Genomic DNA, 23,526 nt, shown 5'->3' on the forward strand with positions numbered 1-23,526 from the left:
AGAACCAAGGTTCCACTGTATCTGTTTTCCACTTAACAACAGTCATGTCTAAATGGTGCACAGGAAAGTTAATCCACTGTCATGGTCAGACCATTCCTTGGTGAGGTTTGGTCTGATGGCATCAGTTTCCACTGCAGGGATTGGGGACACATGAAGATGGTCCACTCCCAGAGACTAATGGAATTTGATGGATTCCTGAATACTCTTAGGGATTTTGTGACAGAGGTGGTGATCTTATTGAGCCCTATTGTTGCTGTGGAACGGTGTGGTGAAGCAGGTAATCAATGTGACCGCTCCTATGCACCCTCTCTAGTGGCACGGAGCCCCATCTTCTCCCTTATTTTCAAGGCGGCTTGGGAAAATGAAGCAATTTGGACAAGGCTGGAATGCAAGTAGAGTAAATCTCAGCAGGAAGATGACACAAAGTTTGCTAGAGCACACGATTTTTCCTACCACATGGTGGTGAAGGTGGCAAAGAAGGATCTCTGTTGCATCCTCAGATAGCCATGTGGCAGAATTGTTCTGAGTGGTATGGGAATTTTTCTTTCTTTCAATTTTGTATTAGCAATTGTAACAAAAGAAATAATAATAATAATAATAATAATATTAAAAAACAAAACAAAACCCCCTGCCAGCTGACGTTGAAATTAAAATACTCCACCATAGGGGAATTTTAAAAGATTGATTCCTGTTAATAGAACCCTTAGAAAGCTGCTGTGACAAGTTTCTGAGGTACCTTGAGAATAAAATTGATTGCCCATAGGCTGAAATGGACACCAACATTGAGACAGGTTCCCAATAAAATGGAGACTTGGCTGGTGGCTGGTTCCCAGGCCCAGAAACTGGGCAAGTTACCTGTTTTGCACAGAGCTGCACTTCCTCTGAAGGAACAGACACATATTCTGGGGGATGCTCTGAGAGCCATCACTGTCATTGGAGGCACAAGTGGTCTCTATGGAGAGAAACACATTTTGCTGGCATTGGCTGGTAAGGCAACTGTGGCTTTTCCTGGATAGTCTGGCCAGAATGATCCATGTGCTGGTAACCTCAGGACTGGATTAATGTAATATGTCAGGCTGCCTTTGAAGTTACTTTGGAACAGCCATGGCTAGGATTGCCACCATGAACATATTGCACCAGTCTTGAAAGAGCTCCATGGATGTTTTTCACATGCTGCTGAGCAAAGTTCAAGCTGCTTGCACTGACTGAAGACAGAGAGTCTTCATTCTATAGACCTGCCTATGAGTTAAGATCTACGAAGGAAACTCGCCAAACCATTTCTAGACTTCCCTCCCTTCCCATAAGTGGTTGGTGCTGATTCTGCTGAGTTTTTGGCATCAGCTGAATGCCTTTTTTGCGTTGCTATTTTACATTGCTGGTTGCGTGCTAATTTGGATATTTTCCTGCCTGTTGTTGTTTAAACGTGTACGTGATTTTAATGTCAATGTGATGGTAATGGGATTGCTCTGGTAATGAAGAGCGGGTAAGAGAAATATTATAAATAAATAAAACCGTGATGGGGGAATAATAATGCTGTTGTGACTGGCTGCTGTGCTAATCTGGTGTGCGTTTAAATTTTATGCTGTGCCAGGAAGGGGAACCTTTTTCAGCCTGAGGACTACGTACTGCATTCTGGGCAAGCTGCCAACGGCAGTGAAGCCAGCGGCAGAAGTGGGCAGAACAATTAATGTAAATTTTACCTTTGTAGAATAGGCTAGTTTCTACACCCACTCACATACCCTCATGCATCCCCCATCCAGGCAAACAAGAGGCATTAACTGAGTTCATGCGCAGATTTCAGCCTGGCAAAAACACTCAGGGTGCAAAACAGGGTCAGTGAGGTGTGTGGCCTGGGCAGAGTGCCAGGAGCCAGACAGAGAGGCTTGGAGAGCTGCATTCAGTGGCAGAGCTTCATGCTCTGGCACCGGGGGCAGAGAGGAGGCGGGGGCATGGCTGGCGCACGTCTCAGGAGTGTGACGCACCACCTGCGGGGGCAGGGTGCCCAGTGCGGGTGGGGGAGCAGCCCTGATGGCACCCTGGGGATCGTGCTGCCAGGGGCGGTGCACTCCCCCCGCACTCCTCTTCCTCCGCCAGTGGCTGCATTGTGCCAGGGCCTGCATTGTACCCTTTGCATTTCCCAGCTTTTAGGACCTCCTGTCCACAAGTGTGAAATTTGCACGGAAACTAAAGAGTCGTGCTGGAGAAGCAGAAAACGTTTGCCTTGTTGGCTTTTCCTTCAGCAAATGAAATATGGGGGTGTCCATTTCCCCCTTAAATCTAGACTGTGAGATAAGCCTGGAGCAAATCCCTGAGTCTCTTTAACCAGGAGAGTTTGAAATACCTCTCCTTGCATTTTCAATACTCAGACCCTCTAGCCCAAACAGGGAGTCTGCAGAAGCCAAAGTACAGTATTCTCTGGCCATTCTGAACTAGAGCATGTGATGGTTCAATAACAGCAACGGGAACAGTGCATAGAACATAGATCACACCACACTGTGTGCTTCAGCAGCAGCGTCTACCAAAGAAGAGATTTGCTGCTTATTTTTGCACTAGGAGTTAAGTATAATTAGCACATGACAACCCCCCTCCTCTCTCTCTTTCTCTCTCCCTGCCTGACTCAGATGCCTATCCTAAAAGTGAGATTATTTACACCTGGAAAAAAGGACCATTGTATTCGGTGGAAATTCCACAAGAATCTTCCAGTCTTCTCCAGTATGATCTTATAGGGCAAACAGTCTCTAGTGAAACGATAAAATCCAATACAGGTAAGATCACATCTGCATGCAGAGTGCCAACATTAGAATATGACCACTGAGATTTTCAACATGGTACTTTTTACACGCTCACAGTGTGACTTGTCTATGTGTCCAATGGCACGCTTGCTCCAACTGCTAGTCCTTTGGAGAGTAAATGATAATGAATCTATTGCTGGGAGTTCTGATTGCTCCTCCCAGTTCCAGGCCACATCTCTTTTCTGCCATGCAGAAGGCGGTTATAGGCTGAGGTGCAAAGGCAAGGAAGTGGGTGTGTTATGGGACAATGAATTCACACTTTGCCTCAAAGCTTCCTAGGCAAAACTAGCTAAAATACCATTTTATTTGCAAGGTTTATATACAGCAGGAACACTTGGGAAATACAAGATGTTGTCTTGGGTGTAAAATTCAGCTTCCTGTGCTCTCTTTCATTACCCCCCCCCAAAAAAAATTGTTTAGTCCACGTGGTTGTGAAGTTATGCCTGGAAATTTGTGGACAATGTCTGTTGAAATCTGAGAAGCCTAGCATTTCAAAGGGACGTGGAAAAGGCCTCCCTAATATAAAGTAAAACCAGAATTCATTGAAAAATATGGGGGAAATGCAAAAGGGTAGAATATGTTTGCAAATGCAGCTTTTCCTGATAACAGAATTACTATTTTTTAATGATGAATACACACAGCCCTCCCTATGTGTTTATTTAAGACATTCCAAGATTCTCTAATACATGGACAAAGATAATGCTGATATACTTGTTTCCTAACAGGTGAATACGTAATAATGACTGTTTATTTCCACTTACAAAGGAAGATGGGCTACTTCATGATTCAGATATATACTCCCTGCATCATGACAGTCATCCTCTCTCAGGTGTCTTTCTGGATTAATAAGGAGTCTGTTCCAGCTAGGACAGTTTTTGGTATGCTGGTATTATCATCTCTGCCCGAAACCACTCTGCATCATTCCATTTATCCACCATTTTTCATTGCTTTGTGTGTTTCTCATAGGCGAGTATTCACTTCAGGTACTCTATTTTCATCTGCAAAGGAAAATAGGCTACTATCTCATTCAGACATACATCCCCTGCATTATGACTGTAATCCTGTCCCAAGTTGTGTTTTGGATCAACAAAGAAGCTGTCCCAGCAAGAACTGTGGCTGGTATTCATGCTTTCTTCTCATGACCTTCATTTGCTGTTGCTTCGTTCGTTCAGGGTATTGTACTGCGATAGAGATTAGCATTGTTTTTAATTAAAGAATGTGACAGAGGAAAACTATGTGTTGAGGATTTACCTCGGGTAAGTGCCACTGAATCTTCTGTGTAGTCATGGATCTAACTGAACTCTTGCTGGGGAGATGGTTTCTAATGAACTTCCATAGGATCTCACTGCAAGCCTGTAGCTCTGCGGCTCTAGGAATTGAGTGCCACTGAACGCTTCTCTGCTCCTGCCAGTGGAAATGAATAGTACTTGCTGTGGCTTCTAGCTCAGGCTGTAAATCTGTTTATTGGGTACATGGCAGTTACACAAAGAGAAGTTGGTGTGTGCAGAGCTTGAAAGCCTGAAAAAGGATACATACAGAGGCCTAACAGCTTCCTTGTCACCCTTATTTTGCAGGGATCACCACTGTCCTCACAATGACTACGTTGAGCATCAGCGCCCGCCACTCTTTGCCCAAGGTGTCTTATGCTACTGCCATGGATTGGTTCATTGCTGTGTGCTTTGCCTTTGTCTTCTCTGCACTTATCGAGTTTGCAGCTGTCAACTACTTTACCAATCTTCAGACTCAGAGAGCAATGAAGAAGGCAGCCAGGGCAGCCGCACTAGCAGCCGCGCTCTCAGCAGCTACCGTACCGGTGGAGGACGAGATAGTCTCGGTAATTGCTCACATTTCTGATAATAAGCATCGTATAGGAAGAGACAGCCAAAGTAGTGAATGCCAAACAATTGAACAATATTAAAGTGATCTTAGTCTGGGAGAGATTGCATAATCAAATCGCATCATCAATGCAGGAGCTGAGTAAGTTGTTTCCCCAAACTTTTAAAAGTGAAAGCGCAGGGATTTTTTTTTTTGTGTGTGTGTATTTATATATATGACTGTATTCCATATCCATTTTATCAGAATATTAATTTTCAGCCTATCCAGTTTGCACGGCAGGAAATATTGCCAGGCATATTTCTCCAGCGCTTTCTGTGTCACTGGCATGGAAAGCAATGCAGTATACCCTTCAAGGGGATGTGCACACGCCATATATTCTTGGATCAGTTTGTAACTGGCATTCTTTAAGTGGGTCATTGCGGTGGGGGGGGGGAGAGAGAAAGGGGGGATTAGACTTTACAGAAACTTGGCATCTTCCCATACGCTTGGCTGTCTTGGATGCAGCCCAGCAAAAGTTATGGAATGGCTGGAATCTCGCAGTGCCCAACTCACATGAGATATTAAAGGGCTTTACTTCATAGAAGGAAAAGCTGCTGCGCTGGTAATTTCAAACATCTTGTGTTTCCATCATGATAGAAATGCAATTTAAGAACTGCTTGGCAGATGCAGCAGTGAGAGAGACCCTTCTGGGCAAATTCCCACTCCTCTCTTTGATTCCTCAATGCCTCATGGTTCAGAGATTCCCTAGATGGCCCCAATATACTTCTTAACTTCCTTTCCTGTCTCCTCACTGGGATTCCTACCTTTTTTTTGCCCACCCCTGCACATTTTCATCTGCAACCCAGCACAGAGAAATTAAGCAGGTGAAGCTTTCCCCATCACTTCTTTCTGTGTCAAGGAAAATTTAGCTCCTGAACCTCTATGCAAAGTCACAGGGACAGAGCCATCTCCGCTGCCCTGTTTCCTCCACACGGATCTGGTACAGGAAGAAGAGTGAGGAAGCCTGCAGTCAACTTCACTGAACAGGGAGCCCGCAGTGTAGGGATGGTGAACTTAGCCTAGAACTGATGGGACCCTGAGTTGAAAAATACCTGGAGGGCCACAGGTTCCCAGCCCTACAGTGGTGGCCTGAGAAATTCTTGCCACACAGATGGAAAGGACAATAGCACAATGGTAAAATATATGCTAGCTAAGCAGAAAGTCCTTTGTCTAATCTCTGGCATCTTTCAATAGGGCTGGGAAAGTCCTACAGACAACAATGCGCTAGATCAGGGATATGGGAACAGCTCATTCATTCATTCATTCATTCATTTCTTATTTATTCCATTTGTTTACCACTCTTCACAACACTGAGTGCAGGTAGTCCTTCCAAATGGCCCATGAAGTCATTTCTTGCAAGCCAAACCCACCTATCATTGAGGTGACACCATCTGATGTTACCTGTAAACAGGGGAGGAGCAAGGTGGGGGTGGTGAGGGCGGACTGGCCCGGGTGTCATCAGAGGAGGCATGCAGGAGGCAGGCGGGCAAACAAACAAGCAGCGGGTGGAGGGAAGAAGAGAAGCAGAAGCTCCCTCAACTCAGGACCCAACCCTGTACCCCCCCCAAAAAAAGCTCAACAACTTTGGCCAACCCTGAACAACTCCTGCAATGACAATGGGTAGATCACAGCTAGACTTTTTATACTGTGAGTAGATCGCAGTATAAAAGGGATGTGGGTGGCGCTGTGGGTTAAACCACAGAGCCTAGGACTTGCTGATCAGAAGGTTGGCGGTTCGAATCCCCGTGCCGGGGTGAGCTCCCATTGCTTGGTCCCTGCTCCTGCCAACCTAGCAGTTCAAAAGCACATCAAAGTGCAAGTAGATAAATAGGTACCGCTCCAGCGGGAAAGTAAATGGCGTTTCCGTGTGCTGCTCTGGTTTACCAGAAGCAGCTTAGTCATGCTGGCCACATGACCCAGAACCTGTACGCCTGCTCCCTTGGCCAATAAAGCGAGATGAGTGCCGCAACCCCAGAATCGGCCATGACTGGACCTAATGGTCAGGGGTCCCTTTACCTTTATCTTTAGATCACAGTCTCTTGGGAGTCCAACTAGACTTCAATGTGGGGTGGGGGTGACAAGAAATTTTCTGCACCTGGTACCAGCTGACCTTGCTATGCCACTGCCTGTCAATCATTCCTGCTGATGCAAGTGCTTTCTGTGTCACGGCACATTTCCATGCCTTACTACAGCATCTTCAGTTGATTGTGGCTTCAGTTGTCACTTGTGTCAGTGGCCTGGCTTAGTATGGCTGCTTTCTGTGTTGATATTAGATAGGGCCTCAGGAAGCTGGAAGATGGCATACCTAACCTGTTACAGGTTCCCCCCTTATTTATTTCCTTGGGTAACTTCCTTTAAAGTGGGTTGCTGTGGTGAAGTAAACATAAGGGCTGTTTTACCACATACTGAACTCCATATCGGTTTATGATGCTATTCTATGCTATGATTGGTATATTTTTCCTGGAAGCATTTCCGGACCTTTAAACAATTTTACGTTGGATGGGCAGATGCTTAATGGATACACTTTTCCACACTGCTACTGTTCCATGCCCTGAAAAACATCTGTTGAATTTTATGCAGGTGCCTAAGGTACAGGAGCTCTACCAGGAAAGGGAGAAATGCTCTTTAATAAACTTGTACCTCCTGTTCCATTAACGCCTGCATGGCAGGCAAGCAACTGAGGAGCTGAAGTTTACCCTGTCATTAAAGGTTCTGTTGCTGAACATTTACTAGTTGTACAGCTGTTCAAAGTACAGGAACCCTGAAAGAAAAAAAAAGTCGTCAATGCTTTGACCACATTATGGAGTTGACAGCATAAATCAATTATATTGAATTGATAATAGCCAGATGCATACAGACAGGATAAGTGAAGAATGGGGGAAACCCTCCACAACTTCAGATATTAAAAAGGGAAAGGGACCCCTGATCATTAAGTCCAATCGTGACTGACTCTGGAGTTGTGGCACTCATCTCGCTTTATTGGCTGAGGGAGCCGGCGTACAGCTTCCGGGTCATGTGGCCAGCATGACTAAGCCGCTTCTGGCGAACCAGAGCAGCGCGTGGAAATGCCATTTACCTTCCCACCGGAGCGGTTCCTATTTATCTACTTGCACTTTGATGTGCTTTCGAACTGCTAGGTTGGCAGGAGCAGGGACTGAGTAACAGGAGCTTATCCCGGTGCAGGGATTCGAACTGCCAACCTTCTGATCAGCAAGTCCTAGGCTCTGTGGTTTAACCTACAGCACCACCCGCATCCCCCTTCAGATATTAGAACACCCCAAAATAAGGTGCTGCTCTTTGGATAACACAGGCTTGGGTGTTTTAAGAGCTACTGCTAGTGGGTTGGAGCGTGACTACAGAAATGAATTCCGTCCAAGAGGAGTCATTATACTTGGAATGGGATAGTGCTGAGGATATATATCCTACTCCCTACCCCAGTTGCTTTCCCTCTTCATTTCTACTCCTGCTGGTAGTCCTGCATGCCAGTTATTCACTGTATAGGCTGCTGAAGTGTAGGAGGTCAGCCATGTGTTTGATGATCAAGCTGTGTAGGTTTTACTAACGCTGATATTATTGTTTAGTCATATCTGCTTGCGGTGGAGAAGGGAGGTGGGTTTAGACTGCACCTTGTGTTCATCTCTTTTATGGACAAAACATTCTTTGTCTTTACGGATGCAGAAAAACAGAAGCAGGGGACATTTCCTCCACCACTCACTGCATCACAATGTTGAGGTGGGAAGAAAAGCTTTACCTGAGTCTCTGCTTGTCAAGGAGGGACACGTGGGTTAAACTACAGAGCCTAGGGCTTGCCGATCAGAAGGTCGCTGGTTCGAATTCCCATGACAGGGTGAGCTCCTGTTGCTCGGTCCCTGCTCCTGCCAACCTAGTAGTTTGAAAGCACGTCAAAGTACAAGTAGATAAATAGGTACTGCTCCAGCGGGAAGGTAAAAGGCATTTCCGTGCGCTGCTCTGGTTCGCCAGAAGCGGCTTAGTCATGCTGGCCACATGACCCGGAAGCTATATGCCAGCTCCCTTGGCCAATAAAGCGAGATGAGCGCCGCAACCCCAGAGTCAGTCACGACTGGACCAAATGGTCAGAGGTCCCTTTACCTTTTGCTGCTTGTTAAATGGCAATTTTTAAAGAACACAAAAAGCAAAGGAAGCCGAACTCTGGTCAGTGTACCACACTCAGGGGCCAGGTTTTTTCACTGATTTCTGCAATCAGCACATTCCAGTGATAAGGCTTTTCCCTGGACTGTGACTTTCCTGCATGTTTGAATGCTTCCCCACCAAAATCTCCCTCACCTGCATTTGGAAAAATGTTAGTAAAAAAGTTAGGCTAAATATTGCTCTTTGGCATGCTGTTTTTCTATGCACATGTTTTGGAGTTGGTTGCAAGGTGGGGAATATAATGCATGCTTGTGTGTTATTTTCACTGTTGTGGATCCTAGCATGTGCTTTTTTGTATATATTACTTGTCTGAAGAACTGCATTGCTAAAGTGCAGATTTTGAAAGATGGTTGTGTTTTGGTTTGTGAACTTTCTAGATTCTCCTTTAAATGCAAACTGAATCAAATCTCTCCCCCATCCCTATGTGTGATATAACAATGTTGGATTTAGGATGGGATCAAGAGGGACAGAAACCCTACTCAGACATTTGTTCCTCTTCATATAGATATGGAAGTGGGGATGAGCACCTTTACTCCACCTGTTCCATTGCATTTCCGTTCACCCTCCATGAGTTGGAGGGTGATGGTCCATAGCAGGGAGCTTGCTCAACTCCTGCAGACTCCCTGATACACAATGCTGATGGCCAACCTCCTACTGTGAATGGCTGGGAATGTGCCAAAGAGGACAGGGCATGAGTGCTCATCCCTGTTCTTCCTCTGTGCGATCAACATTGCATATATAGTCATACCTTGGATCCCAAATGCCTTGCGAGTCGAACATTTTGGCTCCCGAATGCCGCAAACCCAGAAGTGATTGTTCCAGTCTGTCAATGTTCTGTGGAACCAGAACGTCCAATGCAACTTCCACAGCTTCCAATTGGCTGCAGCAGCTTCCTGCAGCCAATCAGAAGCTGGGCCTTGGTTTCCGAACGTCTTGGAAGTCGAATGGATTTCCAGAACGGATTCCGTTCAACTTCCTAGGTACGATTGTAGTAACAACTGACTGGAGAGGATAGGGAGATAGCAGGATGCCATAGTTTCTTGAAGGGGTATTATTGCCATTAAAGGTAATGGTAAAGGGACCCCTGACCATTAGGTCCAGTCGTGACTGTCTCTGGGGTTGCGGCGCTCATCTCGCTTTATTGGCCGAGGGAGCCGGTGTACAGCTTCCGGGTCGTGTGGCCAGCATGACTAAGCCGCTTCTGGCAAACCAGAGCAGCATACGGAAACACCGTTTACCTTCCCGCCGGAGTGGTACCTATTTATCTACTTGTACTTTGACGTGTTTTCGAACTGCTAGGTTGGAGCAGGGACTGAGCAACGGTAGCTCACCCCATCGCAGGGATTTGAACTGCCGACCTTCTTATCGGCAAGCCCTAGGCTCTGTGGTTTAACCCACAGCGCCACCCGCGTCCCTTCATTATTGCCATTAGGAGTGCTCAAACAAAAGGGAGAGCTGGCATTTTGCTTATAAATATGCCTATGTATTTTAAACACACACACACACACTTTAAATTAGTGTGGTTGGAAAGATTGCCTTTTGGTGACAACATAACCCCTCTCCCCAAGTTCAAGATCAGCTCGAGAAGCAGGGATAAAGCCTGGCTGCCATCCTGCTGAAGCTGGTTCCAGCTCTGTTGCCAGCTGACGATAGCTGGCAGTGCCTGTAGTTGACAGGGCCTGTACGCCTAAGGCAGCACCTTAATGTTTGCATTTTTCATTGCAATGCCTTATAGACACTTGTAAGAATAAGCGCACATAATAGGCTTGCCAACGCTCAGAAAATGCTATATAGCTTTTAAAAAATGTCATGACATTTGAGAAGGGCTCAGTAGAAATGACTGAAATATCATTTGATTTGTCGGTATCACATTGCCTATTAGGTACACAGCGTAAGAGCAAAATAAGGTTTACAAAAGCAACATGAACCAATGCCAGACAACAGGAGTGGATGGCCCTTTTAATGACTAGGGCTGGATCCTGTGCACATTTATCTGGGAGTGAGATGTGCTGGACTCTGTTTCTGAATTTGTAGGCACACAAATGGAGTGCAGCTTAACAGTACTAGCATTATTTGAGTGCCACTTTTCAGAACCGAAGCTCTCCATGAAATGGAGAGTTGAATGGAGTATCCTGGATAAGGGGATGGCTGGCTACTAGAACACATAAGCAGGAACATTTCAAACTGGAACATTTTTATGCGGTATTATGTAGTTTTATGTAGAAAAACAATGACCAACATGCATGCAGAAGGGTATTGGAGTCTCCATGTGTGATGGTGGTGATTGGCAAAATATTTGCTTGGGCCCCCAACCAAATCTTCTAAAAGGGTATCAAGTAATATCAACTCCTTTGATGCATAATGCTGTAAGTCAAGTACAGCAAGGTCTATTTATGGGGGTAATTTTAATTTTGTATCCCACTTTTGAAGCTCAGGTAGCTTTCATGGTGGCTCTCCTGTTATCCAAAAGCACCACTGTCAGAACCCCAACAAGAGAACATTTGGGAATTCAGAATATATTCACTTTCTATGGACTAAACATTTTGGCATCAAGAACAGTGAATTACAAAAGGAGAGGTGGAACTATATATATATATATATGTGTGTGTGTGTGTGTGTGTGTGTGTGTGTGTGTATATATATATATATATATATATATATATATATATCCCTGTTTGCGGGGATTTTTTAAAAACAAAAACAAAGAATTAGAATTGCAGCACACAGTTCACAGTAATACTGGTAGCAGACAATATACTACATTTAAATTGCTGGATTTGTCCTATATTTACATTCTGTATTTACATTCTCTGTATATATACACATAACAACTCATTAAAAACAAGTAAAACAAGGAACCCAAACCCAGCAAGTGATGCATCAGGTTGACTAGTGTCTGTGCAAATCTTGATCTGTTGCTTCCATGAGACTGCAGTGACATCGGGAGATAATGCATCTTTAAATGGCGCATGGAAAAGCTTTTTACCTGCCAGGATTGTATATATCTCCTGCTGCTAGTGCTACTGACATTAATAGCATCAAGAGACCAAATTGCAGAAGTTTCTTTCCCAAATATAGAAGCAGATAATGGGTAAGAGGGAGAGAGAAAAATGAATGTAGGCTGTCCTTTAATTAATTTAGACTGGGAGATTTGAATAGAATTCTGGAACAGGCCTGGATAAAAGAAGAAGAAGATCAACATGTGTTTTATAAATTAGCAGTGCTGTGGGATATTAATGTTGCAATAATAACAATAATATCATTTAAGTGATTGTCTCTCATATTATTAGTCAGTCTTTTATTGCCGGCATGGTTTATTGTTGGGATGACTTGATGGAGAGACTTTCCATGGGATAGGACCCACCTATTGAGAGGCTTTCTCTTTTACCAGTTGTAATCTCCAAGTGTGGCTGTCACAATGTGGGAAGTGCTGCTCAGATATTTGGTAAAGGGAGATTCTCTCCTTTTGACCCTCTCTAAGAGCTGGTGCTCAGGGCATTCAATGCACCTGTTTGCCAACAGACTGAGTGCACACAAGGCGGCCACACTTTTTCATGCAACACACAATTAAATTATATCTTCAACATAAATCAAGATATAAACTCAGTTCTTCTAAGATACTGTGATTGCCACTAATAGTATGAGACCTGAGACCATTGTGGAGGAATAATCTATCAATGATTATTAGCTACACGACATTAAAAATAGGATTCCTGTATATCTCTGATTACTAAATACTGGAGACCAAGAAGGATATTACCCACCATCCATTGTTTGTGAACTTCCAGACTGCTTGATTAGATTGTGTTCTTGTAATGATATCAATTTCACAGAACTCATGCTGTTTAATGGTAATATTTGTCACCTGCAGCAATTTCCGTTTAACTGAATATGGGTAATATCAGCTTTAGCTATCCATGTACGTGCAGTTGTAACAATGGCTGAAGCACAAAGACCTGTGGTCCTATTGCCCTGGAGGCTCCATGGCTATCATCGCACATTGTCCAATGTCAGTACCGTCTTGTGACATTATACTGCCTGAGGAGGTGCAGCAAATGGCAGCCTCCAAATCGGCCAAAATGCATAGTTACCCAGGCTAGCCAGTCCCTTATTTTCTGTTTCTATTTATTAAATTTGTTTGTCACTTTTCACAAGCAGGACTGCTCCAAAGCAACTTACAGCATAAAATGCGTTACAGATGTATAAAACAGGAGTAAAACACAATACCTAAATGATATTAAAAGAACAAATCCTATTCACCTGACTAAAAGATGAACACTAAAAAGGCCAGAAAACAACTCACTACCCTCCCAACCAACCACCAAAGGTGGGAGAATGGAGATAGACTTCAAGGCCTGAGAGCTGGAAGCTCCATTTCATATTATGCCATCACACTAGGAATTCCATTTTTAAAACTGTGAAGGGTTAGGGTTAGGGTTAGGGTTAGGGTTAGGGTCATGTGATCAGTCACATGAACCAAAAGAGAGGATTTGCTGTTACAAAGAGAGATTTAGTGAAATATAGGGGGTAAAACCTCAGCGCCTAGGATTTGCCGATCGTTAGATCGGCGGTTTGAATCCCCGCGGCGGGGTGCGCTCCCGCTGCTCAGTCCCAGCGCCTGCCAACCTAGCAGTTCAAAAGCACCCCCGGGTGCAAGTAGATAAATAGGGACCGCTTACTAACGGGAAGGTAAATGGCGTTCTGTGTGCTGCGCTGGCTCGCCAGATGCAGCTTGTCACACTGGCCACGTGACCCGGAAGTGCCTTTGGACAGCGCTGGCCCCCAGCCTCTAGAGTGAGATGGGCGCACAACCCTAGAGTCGGACACGACTGGCCCGTACGGGCAGGGGTACCTTTAGGAAGCTTCTTAGTATCATAGAATTGGAAGGGACAATGAGGGTCATCTAGTCCAACCCCCTGCAACGCAGGAATCTTTTACCCAACATGGGGCTTGAACCCACAACCCTAAGATTAAGAGTCTCATGCTCTACTGACTGAGTTATCTTGGACAGTAGGAGTAGCTGAGTGTGAACCGGTAGCCTGTAGACACTGGAGATAAATTGCAGATATATTTTGATCCCAAACTGAGGTCTGGCATCACAATTGGAACAGGAAGCAGTTCTTGCCGTAAGCTAGTTAAATGGATTAGGAGGTGGGAATTGTATTTTTTGTACATTATTCTTTTAAGAAGAACTGCAAGAATGGGAACTCTATTGGCAATCTATGGCAATTATGCCAAAAGGCTCTTCTAGTGATATATCTGCTTGTTAAATGTGAAGCATGCATATTGAGCAAAGGTAATAATCTGATTTTTCCCCACAATAGCATTACAACATCAAACACCTATATCCTGAATCCAATACATTGCAGAGGAAATAAGAGAGGTCCATTTCCTGACTGCCAATTTGATGTTATTGTAATTGATTTCTTTTAACTTTACTGGAGATGCCACTAAGGTACATAATTTGCAGATATATGGAAAGTAGAAATAATAACTATATTGATGTCTTGGTGTAAACTTTTTATGGCATCTAGGAACATAGAGAAGTATTCATTTTATGTGACTGCCTGACTACAAGTTGCACTGATAGCAGGAATCAAATATCCATAGCACAAAGCGGACACAATTTGGTGATATTTTAATATGAATACCCCTTGAAAGTATTCCACAGAAATATAGAATGGTAGGTATAAATTGCCTCTTTAAGGTACAGGGTGAATAAATAATACCCTCAAAATAAGTTAGTACAAGTGTTAGCAGAATGCAATGCAATAAAGTATAGTAGCTGCATTTTAAGACCTCAAGCCCCCATCTTCACTCAGACATATCTAAGAAATGTGCTCAAATTTATTGCCCTCTTGGAGAAAGTATTAGCATACTAAAAAGAAATATAAAATCTCATAGAAATTCAAGTTGAGAACACTTAACAGCTAAAACCAACACTAACACCCCAGCTTAACTGCCATGGATGAAAGTAAGGGTCACTATTTATATAATATATGAATTGACCCAGTGTCCATGAGATTCCCTTTCATCCATTAGAAATAATTCCCACTAAGAAACCATCTGTAGTTGCTGTTATGGCACGGGCAGTCTTTGCAATAGAAGTGGATATCCATTCTGAATTTTTGTTGGAACGTGAAAGACTGGGTTTGGTCCAAAGCTTTCCTGCTTATCCTGACATTGTTGACCCTCCTCCCTTCCCCCCTCCATCATAAACAGAACTGGAAGAAGGCCCCAGAATTCTGGGCCTACCTGTGTGTGACATGTGCTGCGATTAGCATGCAGTGTAACCCTGTTCAGAAGGGACAAGGATTCTAATAAGGCAGGCGGCAGCGCTTTCATTCCTTTTGTAAAGCAAAGGCACCTCAAGCCAAATCTGAAAGTGACTGTGACTGAAAGCAGTGGCTCAAAGACTCCATTTATAGAGCAGGATTATTATGATGATTAGTGCAAGTGGACATGGATAACCCTCTTTCTGCTTCTGTGACACATCTGTGGATGATCTCCCCTTTAAATCTGTCTTCGGCTTGCTGTGTAGGAGGGAAAATAGAAAATCAGACATCTGTGTTCCTGATAGGCAGAGCCCCATCGTATATATGTACATGTAGACTTTAGAACCTTCTGCAAAGCATTTTCTCTGCCAGTTATTTGGGTTAATGTGAGTGGCGAAGGAATGACGATTCAAGAAATGGACATTTTAGAATGGGGAGGTGGGGGGGGGAGCAGGAGTGACTGAGCTTGTTTGGTCTACAGAAAAGTAGGCCACTAGAAGATCTTCTCTTTCTGAAAATCAAATACGATGGGAGAACACCCAATTATCCCCATCACTGGGGATCCTGTGCATATATCCAAATGTTGTATTTCCATTCCATTTCTGAAAGAGGCCTCTATTAGGAGGTGCTGCCAGTTGCTATTGAAATGGGAACTCTCTCCAATCCCCCCCCCTTTAGCTTAGCTTTTTGGGAGTTTGTCTCAGGATTGCTGGGATATGAAAATATCATGTGTTCTCTGTACCTCCTTTTATTATGGCAGTCTGTAGCGCATGAGTAAATATATGTGCAGTGAGAAAGAGGATTGTAGCAGAAGCTCTATCTCTACTTTCAAAAGTGTGAAGGCTTCATGTATGGATAGAGAGGGAGAGACAGACTCTCATGTTCTATATACAGTGGTACCTTGGGTTACAGACGCTTCAGGTTACAGACTCTGCTAACCCAGAAATAGTACCTCGGGTTAAGAACTTTGCCTCAGGATGAGAACAGAAATCGCGCGGCGGCAGCGGGAGGCCCCATTAGCTAAAGTGGTACCTCAGGTTAAGAACAGTTTCAGGTTAAGAACGGACCTCCAGAACGAATTAAGTTCTTAACCTGAGGTACCACTGTACCTCTTTATGTGAATATTCTAACCAAAGATGCAATAATACAGTGGATATTTTAGAACAGGGTTGCCTCCTGGATGGCTAATTTGTAACTGTGGAGCCAGTGCTTAAGCACAGCACTTAAGCCGGCCTTCTCTAACCTGGCAAGTGCTTTGGTGTGCTATCAGCCCCTGCTAGTAAGTTCCACAGGCAGGGATGAATGGAGTTGGAGTGGACTAGGTAAAGGGACACTATCTTAAGTTGTCAGTGGCATTTGCTGTGTAGCACGGAATGAATCTTTTGCTTTTGCAATGGAAACGTTTGGTGCTATCACTGTATCACACTATCAGATCACTGGCAGGGAACCACAGTGGAGATGAGCTTCATAAGCTTTGCAATATTCTCCCAGGGCCAATTCAGGTAAACAGATCACTTGGTAATAATCCCATCATGTGCCAGCTTTCTCTATCAATGACCATGACCTGCGTATAACAAAGAGGTCTTCCCTGTAGAGATGTGGGCCGTTACTAAGGAAAGCAAGAGACCTGTCTAAGAACAGACCCATTTTTTTTGCTACTGAGACAGCTGCATTAGGTCTTTTGTTTTCCTTTTTCAGTCTCAATTTAAAAATCTGCATACATTTAAATAATTGAAAAGTGTGCTTACACTTAATGCAATTAACATGTTACGTTAATTCTTTTTCCCTGTGGGAAAGTTTGCATCTCTGTTTGGTAATGAGTTTGCCACCATGAGTCTGCACCACAGCCAGCGAAGGCCTAGGAAGATTATTCTGGTTCTGAGATATGTTTGTTAGTGAAGTGGGAGGTTTTGCAGAGGAAAAGCCTATGTGCCTCAATTCCACCCTCAGCCTGTCTCCTCCACTGTTCCCCACAGTGCTGATTGCTGCATGGTGGGAGAGGGCTTTTCTTATGAAAAGTTCAATATATATATATTTTGTTAACTTTGCTGCATTAAGTGTGCATTCTGTAGTTGATTTCCTTTGTAATGCTTTATTTTTAAATTGGTAAGATAATATTTTTGTTTCTTGTTAATTATATTGCTTGGAATATTAACTTTATATTTGGCTTTCTCCAGTAATGTTTTATTCTGGATTGTTTTATTTCATGTTTTAATGTAGTTTGTAAACCCCTTTGAACTTTTTCCTTAAAAATATAAAGCAGAATAGAAATGATGATAATGATGATGATGATGATAATAATATATTAATGGAAATAACTATACACTCATATCCAGATTGTATTGACCATTGAAGCATACAACTATCCTTTCTACATCAGTAAAACATAGAACAAAGCAAATCTTGATGTAATCCTTAAACTGCTGACAGCTGTTTTTTTAATAGTGTTTTGTAAAGCCCGTGTGCACATCATAAATACAGAGAAAGGGAGAGGGGGATGTCCCAAGAGAGGACCAAAGGAACTGAAATCTGTGGCAAACTGTGCAGTTTGCAAATTTTGAAAAGGTAACAGTGGGACAAAGGCGAACCCGGGCTGCATTGGCTTCACTTCAGAAATAAGATCATATAATCCAGAATCTTGAGAGAAATTTAGACTGGCAAAATTTCCAAAACATTTCTAGTTTATGAAGAACACTTGGCAATGCAGAGCAAAACCAGGTGAAAGCACTTAGCCCAGAACCAGTGTTGGGGCTCCCATTGCTTTGAACCGAAAGCTTCACTCTCCTGCTTGCATCCGTGACTGTATCCCCTCAGTAGTGAGCGTTGAGGCTCCGTTTGGTTTCTTCCACTCTTAAATGTGTTTGTCCTCAAGCCTCCCTTGCAGACACTCACGCACAATTATGTATCCTTGCTGGGTGACACACAACATGAAATGACTCTTAAATATATTAGCCCCAAACTGCTGTTGTAAATGCTGCAGGCCATAGCGAGATGTGGAAAACAAAGCAAAGACTCAAGCCATATAATGATTTGCATTTGGTAGAGGTGGAAATTGAGAGAGCAAAGTATTCTTCAAGTCCAGAAAGGAGAGGTTGCTAGCAAATTATAGGAGAGGGGCACAGCATATTGGGATCATTTTGGTTCAGTTTTTAGGGGAATGCAATATTTGATGTTTGAATTTGTCCTTGGAAAATTACAGTTTATTAGAGGAAAGTGCAGTTCGCTACAGAAATAAAACAGTTGTTGGCTTTCTTCCAATCTTCCTTTTTTAAAACATACACACAACAAAATATGTTGTCGCTGGATTCTTCTATAAGGATGTTTTCTCATTTCATGTCAGAGCATCCCACCAAATATAACCTGCCAACAAAGAATGGAGATCAGAGGGATAAGATGCAGATACATAGATTTCGAGGGTGACAACAATGACTTCCAGTGTTTCTGTGCTTGTTTGTTTCATGTTGATTTTAGAGCAGGCAGTGGCAGCTAGGGGGTGGGAGAATTAAACGGAAGAGGGGAAAACAAGAATTTAATATTCTTAAATATTAAGTATGGTGAATAAAACCACAGAGCCGAGTTTCTTGTAAACTGTGTCGTAACCATATTTCTCCTTGCAGCACTCCGACTCCAACTGCAACTTGAAGAAGCGAGTCAACTCTATGACATCTCAAACAGATCAATCCCTTGAAACAAGCATGTTGTCCAATAGTGCATCTCAAAGTCAGCAGACATCTGTTACTACGCCACCGCCACCACCGCCACCACCACTAATTGGAGGCACGAGTAAAATAGATCAGTACTCCAGGATCCTCTTTCCAGTGGCATTTGCAGGATTCAACCTGGTATACTGGGTGGTTTACCTTTCAAAGGACACTATGGAAGTGAGTAGCAGTATTCTCCAGTAATATGAAACCCGAATCTGTATTGAGCTGAATTTAACACTAAAGGAGAAGTTTTTGAACGAATAGATATACCATGGGCCCACCACATACAAGTACTGTAAGAGTTTGGTTCCAGGGGCCCACGCACAAAGGCCAAATTGCACAAAGTCAGGAACCCCTGGAACTGCCTCCACAAAGTGGACGGTTGCTTACTGTGATCTGAGAAGGTCATGGGAGGCCCCTGAGAGCTTCTCAGAGCTCTCCCTCAACCTTCCCAGACCCCAGTAAGTGAGGAGGTGCCTTCGTTACCAGCCTCTGGGACACTTCCAGAGCCCTCACACCTCCTTCCCAAAGCCTGGTAAGCAAGGGAAACCTGCTGGGTGGATGGAATTAAATAAATGGGAAGTGGAGAACTTTATCTTGTGGGCTTACTGTAGTTGGTATCTTAAAGTCATGGTCAAGGCCATGACCAAAAGGGATTTACTTTTCATTTTGATGGAGGAAAAAATCAATTCATGAAAAGGGGGGGGTGCAAGCATGGATTTTCTTTTTCTATTAAAGTGACTAGGCAAGCTGGCTCCTGCAGGAGTTCCTTCTGCACAGCGGTGTATACACAGAGAGAGAGAGAGAGACAGAGAAAGGCAGGCAGGCAGACAGACAGACAGAGAGCGCTAGAGAATATAGCTTGACTCCTAAGATAAGAAAGTTTCACATTCCTTCTCTCCTGCAACACCCCCTGTCAGCCTCTCTATAGGGTCTGGGGCCTCTCCTGAACAAAGGGGCATGGGTGGGTTGGGGTTGTAGGCCAGGGATGGGATACAGAACTTTCCTTCTGTAAACTTCCTCAAGTTAACTTTTCTTTAGGATCCAAGCCAATATGTTTATTTTGTATTTGTTTGTTAAATTTGTATCTTGCCTTTCCACCAAACAGTACTTAAAAGTGGCTAATGGTGGCAATACAAATGCAGTGGTTGTTCAGAAGTTAAAGCCAGATGAACACCTGGTGGTTTGTTTTGGGAGTCACCAGCTAATCTGACCAGAAGACAGGGTAAATTGGGGTAATCAATGTAGAGCCCTTCAGATGTTGTTGGGTCTCCAAACTTCCATCCAGGCAAGATGGCCAGTGGTCAATATTGATGGGGGCTGTAGCACCGCAACATCTACAGTGCATCATATTGGCTGCCCCTAGGATGGATAGAACAGTCTGCTGCCTTGAACCCTCATATGATTACCATCACCTATAAACTTGCTGATGTCACTTGACTCTTCATATGTGATAATAAAAGCATTAGGAAGCATCCAGTTATATTTGAAAACAGCCTACAAGCTCCACACCCCTGTTCTCAAGGAATAAATAATAATGATACCTGGCAATGTAATATTATAATATATTTGGTTGATATGGGGTGGGCATTTTAAAACTGAAAATCTACTTATAGTGAAATTATCTATGAAGCTATATCATGTTTCCCCACAAACAGGAATAGCGACTCCTGGGGAAATAAGTTGCTTCCTAACTGTATGGTGGTAGCCTAGATCTTCAGGCACAGTAAAAGAATTCCATTTGAGGAGTAATTGGTTGGTTGTGTGGTTTAAAAATCCCACATAGTGTTTCTTCAAGTGTAATTTATCTGGGGCAAAGTGACAAATTCAAAACACAATCTCCAAGGTAAAATTATAAGCGCAGGTATTTAGACGACAGCACTTTGTGAAAGTCAGGTTTTGCTGCCATGGGGAAATATGGGTTTACCACTGAAATGCTAACAGATGTTTAATTGCAGAAGCATGCCTGGTGATGTTTATAATTTGCAAAATCAAAGTATTAATATCATTGTTTTAAGAGGACAGATGTCCCCTTCTACGCAAGATCAATTTGCAATTAATTTAGATGGAATGTTGCAGTACACAGCTTCTCTATCATACGCACATGACTTTGGACGAAAGCCATATATTTCGTAGTTTATCTAATGCAAACACACACTTCTGGTAATCACAGTGGGATTTACCACTCTGCAAACTAGCACAGACAGTCACAAGCCAAGTACAGAGATTGATGGAGTAAGGATTTTCCTTTCCATTCCATTAAAGAAGCTGCCTGTGTGAATGTAGAATTAGGGACAAAAGAACATTAATTTTTGGAAATGCCACAAATAGATTCTCTCACTCCAAGAAGATTTGCTACAAAAAAACGTGGACCTAAAATAAAAAAGTTTATAAACATTTTTTTAAATAGACAAATGAATATTTTAGTCTTCCAGGTCTTTAGCTGAGCTTTTAGGATGCCAGGGAATTTCACTATCAGAATGTTTATCAACAGCACAGTTTCTGAGAGAAAAGCATAAGATTAATTTTTTGCTGAAGATAAACTTCACACTGTAACTATATGCTTTGTTGGGCGGGAGAGAGAGGAGCCCAGGGAGGCAGAGCTGTGATCTGGGGGCTGAGTGGAAAGAGGAATTCAAGAGCAGACAGAAGGGTCAGAAAAGGAAAAAGGAAAGATAGGATGGGTAAAAGAGTAAACAGGCTAGATAAAGGATGGTTTGAGAGAACAGGAAGTTATGAGTACAAGGAAAAGTGGGGGGAGAGGGAAAGCCTTACACCGAGGAGGAAGAATATATTATTTAATGTGATTAAAAGAAAAGGATATTAAGCTTGGGGGGGGGGGAGGTCATGGACCCTGTTGACCAGGAAATCCAATGACACAGGAATAGTAGGAAGCTGGATTTTACACTCTTATTTGAAACAACCAGCCACAGAGCATTGTTAAGTATAAAGTATAAGTATAAAGGTAAAGGTAAAGGTACCCCTGCCCATACGGGCCAGTCTTGACAGACTCTAGGGTTGTGCGCTCATCTCACTCTAGAGGCCGGGCCAGCGCTGTCCGCAGACACTTCCGGGTCACGTGGCCAGCGTGACAAGCTGCATCTGGCGAGCCAGCACAGCACACGGAAACGCCGTTTACCTTCCCGTTGGTAAGCGGTCCCTATTTATCTACTTGCACCCGGGGGTGCTTTCGAACTGCTAGGTTGGCAGGCGCTGGGACCGAACGATGGGAGCGTACCCCACCGTGGGGATTCGAACCGCCGACCATGCGATCGGCAAGTCCTAGGCGCTGAGGTTTTACCCACAGCGCCACCCGCGTCCCAAGTATAAGTATACCTACAGTATATTGTCTAATTTGCAATGATAATGAAATATCCGCTGGGAGGAACGCAGAGAGAGGAAATGTAATGGTGCATCTGCAGCAGCACAACTGGACACCTTCATCTGCCCCAGCTGCAACAAAACATGTCTCCCTACAGCCACAGCAGGCTCTGCAACCTCCCAACAGCTTGACTTCACCCCCAAAGGCGCGCTCCTCCATTGTCTTCTGAGGAAGATGGATGCCAGCACAATGACAATGGAACATATACATTGGTACCTCTGGTTGCGAACTTAATTCGTTCCGGAGGTCCGTTCTTAACCTGAAACTGTTCTTAACCTGAGGTACCACTTTAGCTAATGGGGCCTCCCACCACCGCCCCGCTGCTGCCGCATGATTTCTGTTCTCATCCTGAGGTAAAGTTCTTAACCCGAGGTACTACATCTGGGTTAGCGGAGTCTGTAACCCGAAGTGTTTGTAACCTGAGGTGTTTGTAACCCGAGGTACCACTGTACTTGTTTGCTCTTTGTTTCAAAAAGATGAAAAATAAAATAAAATGTTGTGTGTTATAAACAAGGTGGAGAACTGGATCTGACTGATGGGCTGGATTCTTGTCTCCCCCACCCCTAATGGGCCATGTTTGACAGGTTGGGGGGGTTTGCTCACCTGACATCACAGTGACGTCAGGTGACCCATTTTCCCCATGTGCTTTGAAAACAAGGCATGTGGACAATGGCACAGTTCTTAAAACTTTTAAGCATGAACTTCAGAATTATTCACATGTAAGCCTTTATCAAGCTACATTTCAGTCACTAGGCAGGTGGGAGGGGAATGTGTAGAAAAGAAATAGCTAGAGAGTCATTGCCATGCACACTTCGTATTGGGCCTTATTGAGTCACGTCAGCTACGATTCTTCCATACAATAAGTTGCTGATTTAGGTCTTCTGAGACAAATGAAAATCAATAGCACCTGTGTTGCTGATTGACTGCCCTGTAGGGAGTATTTTACTGAATTTTCCTTTGACTCTTTTCTTTCAGTTTTTTGAACCTACTGCAATGCATCTTCGAAATGACCATCAAACCAACTGATGGCTGCAAACTCAGGTGTGACAAAGGACCAAAAGACTCACCGGGCTAAGTGACTGGTTCTAAAGACAATTGTGGGGCTCTGGTCACTGAATGTAAAATGCTTCAGTGTTTGAAGACATCACTATGAACTCTTGGCACACAGATGGCACAATCCATGTAAAGTATGTACCCCATGGAGGGTGATCACTGGAACAAGTCCTATTGATTCCCTTTGTGTTTTAGCTTGTTTGCTAAATAGCTCAGGGCTGAAGCTTGGGTTTAATTATTTACTTATGCTCAAATTGTTGCTCCCTACAAGGTGC

The 23,526-nt window shown here is 43.6% G+C and overlaps 1 protein-coding gene across 1 annotated transcript in view; it reads left to right on the plus strand.

The window, feature by feature from the left end:
• Positions 1-23,264, plus strand: part of GABRA6 (gamma-aminobutyric acid type A receptor subunit alpha6) — a 31,293-nt gene extending 8,029 nt beyond the window's left edge. The window contains exons 6-10 of the mRNA XM_079964854.1: positions 2,622-2,765; positions 3,518-3,670; positions 4,367-4,626; positions 18,730-18,993; positions 23,174-23,264. Coding sequence (XP_079820980.1) covers positions 2,622-2,765; positions 3,518-3,670; positions 4,367-4,626; positions 18,730-18,993; positions 23,174-23,224 — 872 coding nt within the window. The 3' untranslated portion in view covers positions 23,225-23,264. The remainder of the gene's footprint in view (positions 1-2,621; positions 2,766-3,517; positions 3,671-4,366; positions 4,627-18,729; positions 18,994-23,173) is intronic.
• Positions 23,265-23,526: the final 262 nt, after the last annotated feature.

This window comes from Podarcis cretensis, assembly GCF_951804945.1.
Source record: "Podarcis cretensis genome assembly, chromosome: 2".
NCBI lineage: Eukaryota > Metazoa > Chordata > Lepidosauria > Squamata > Lacertidae > Podarcis > Podarcis cretensis.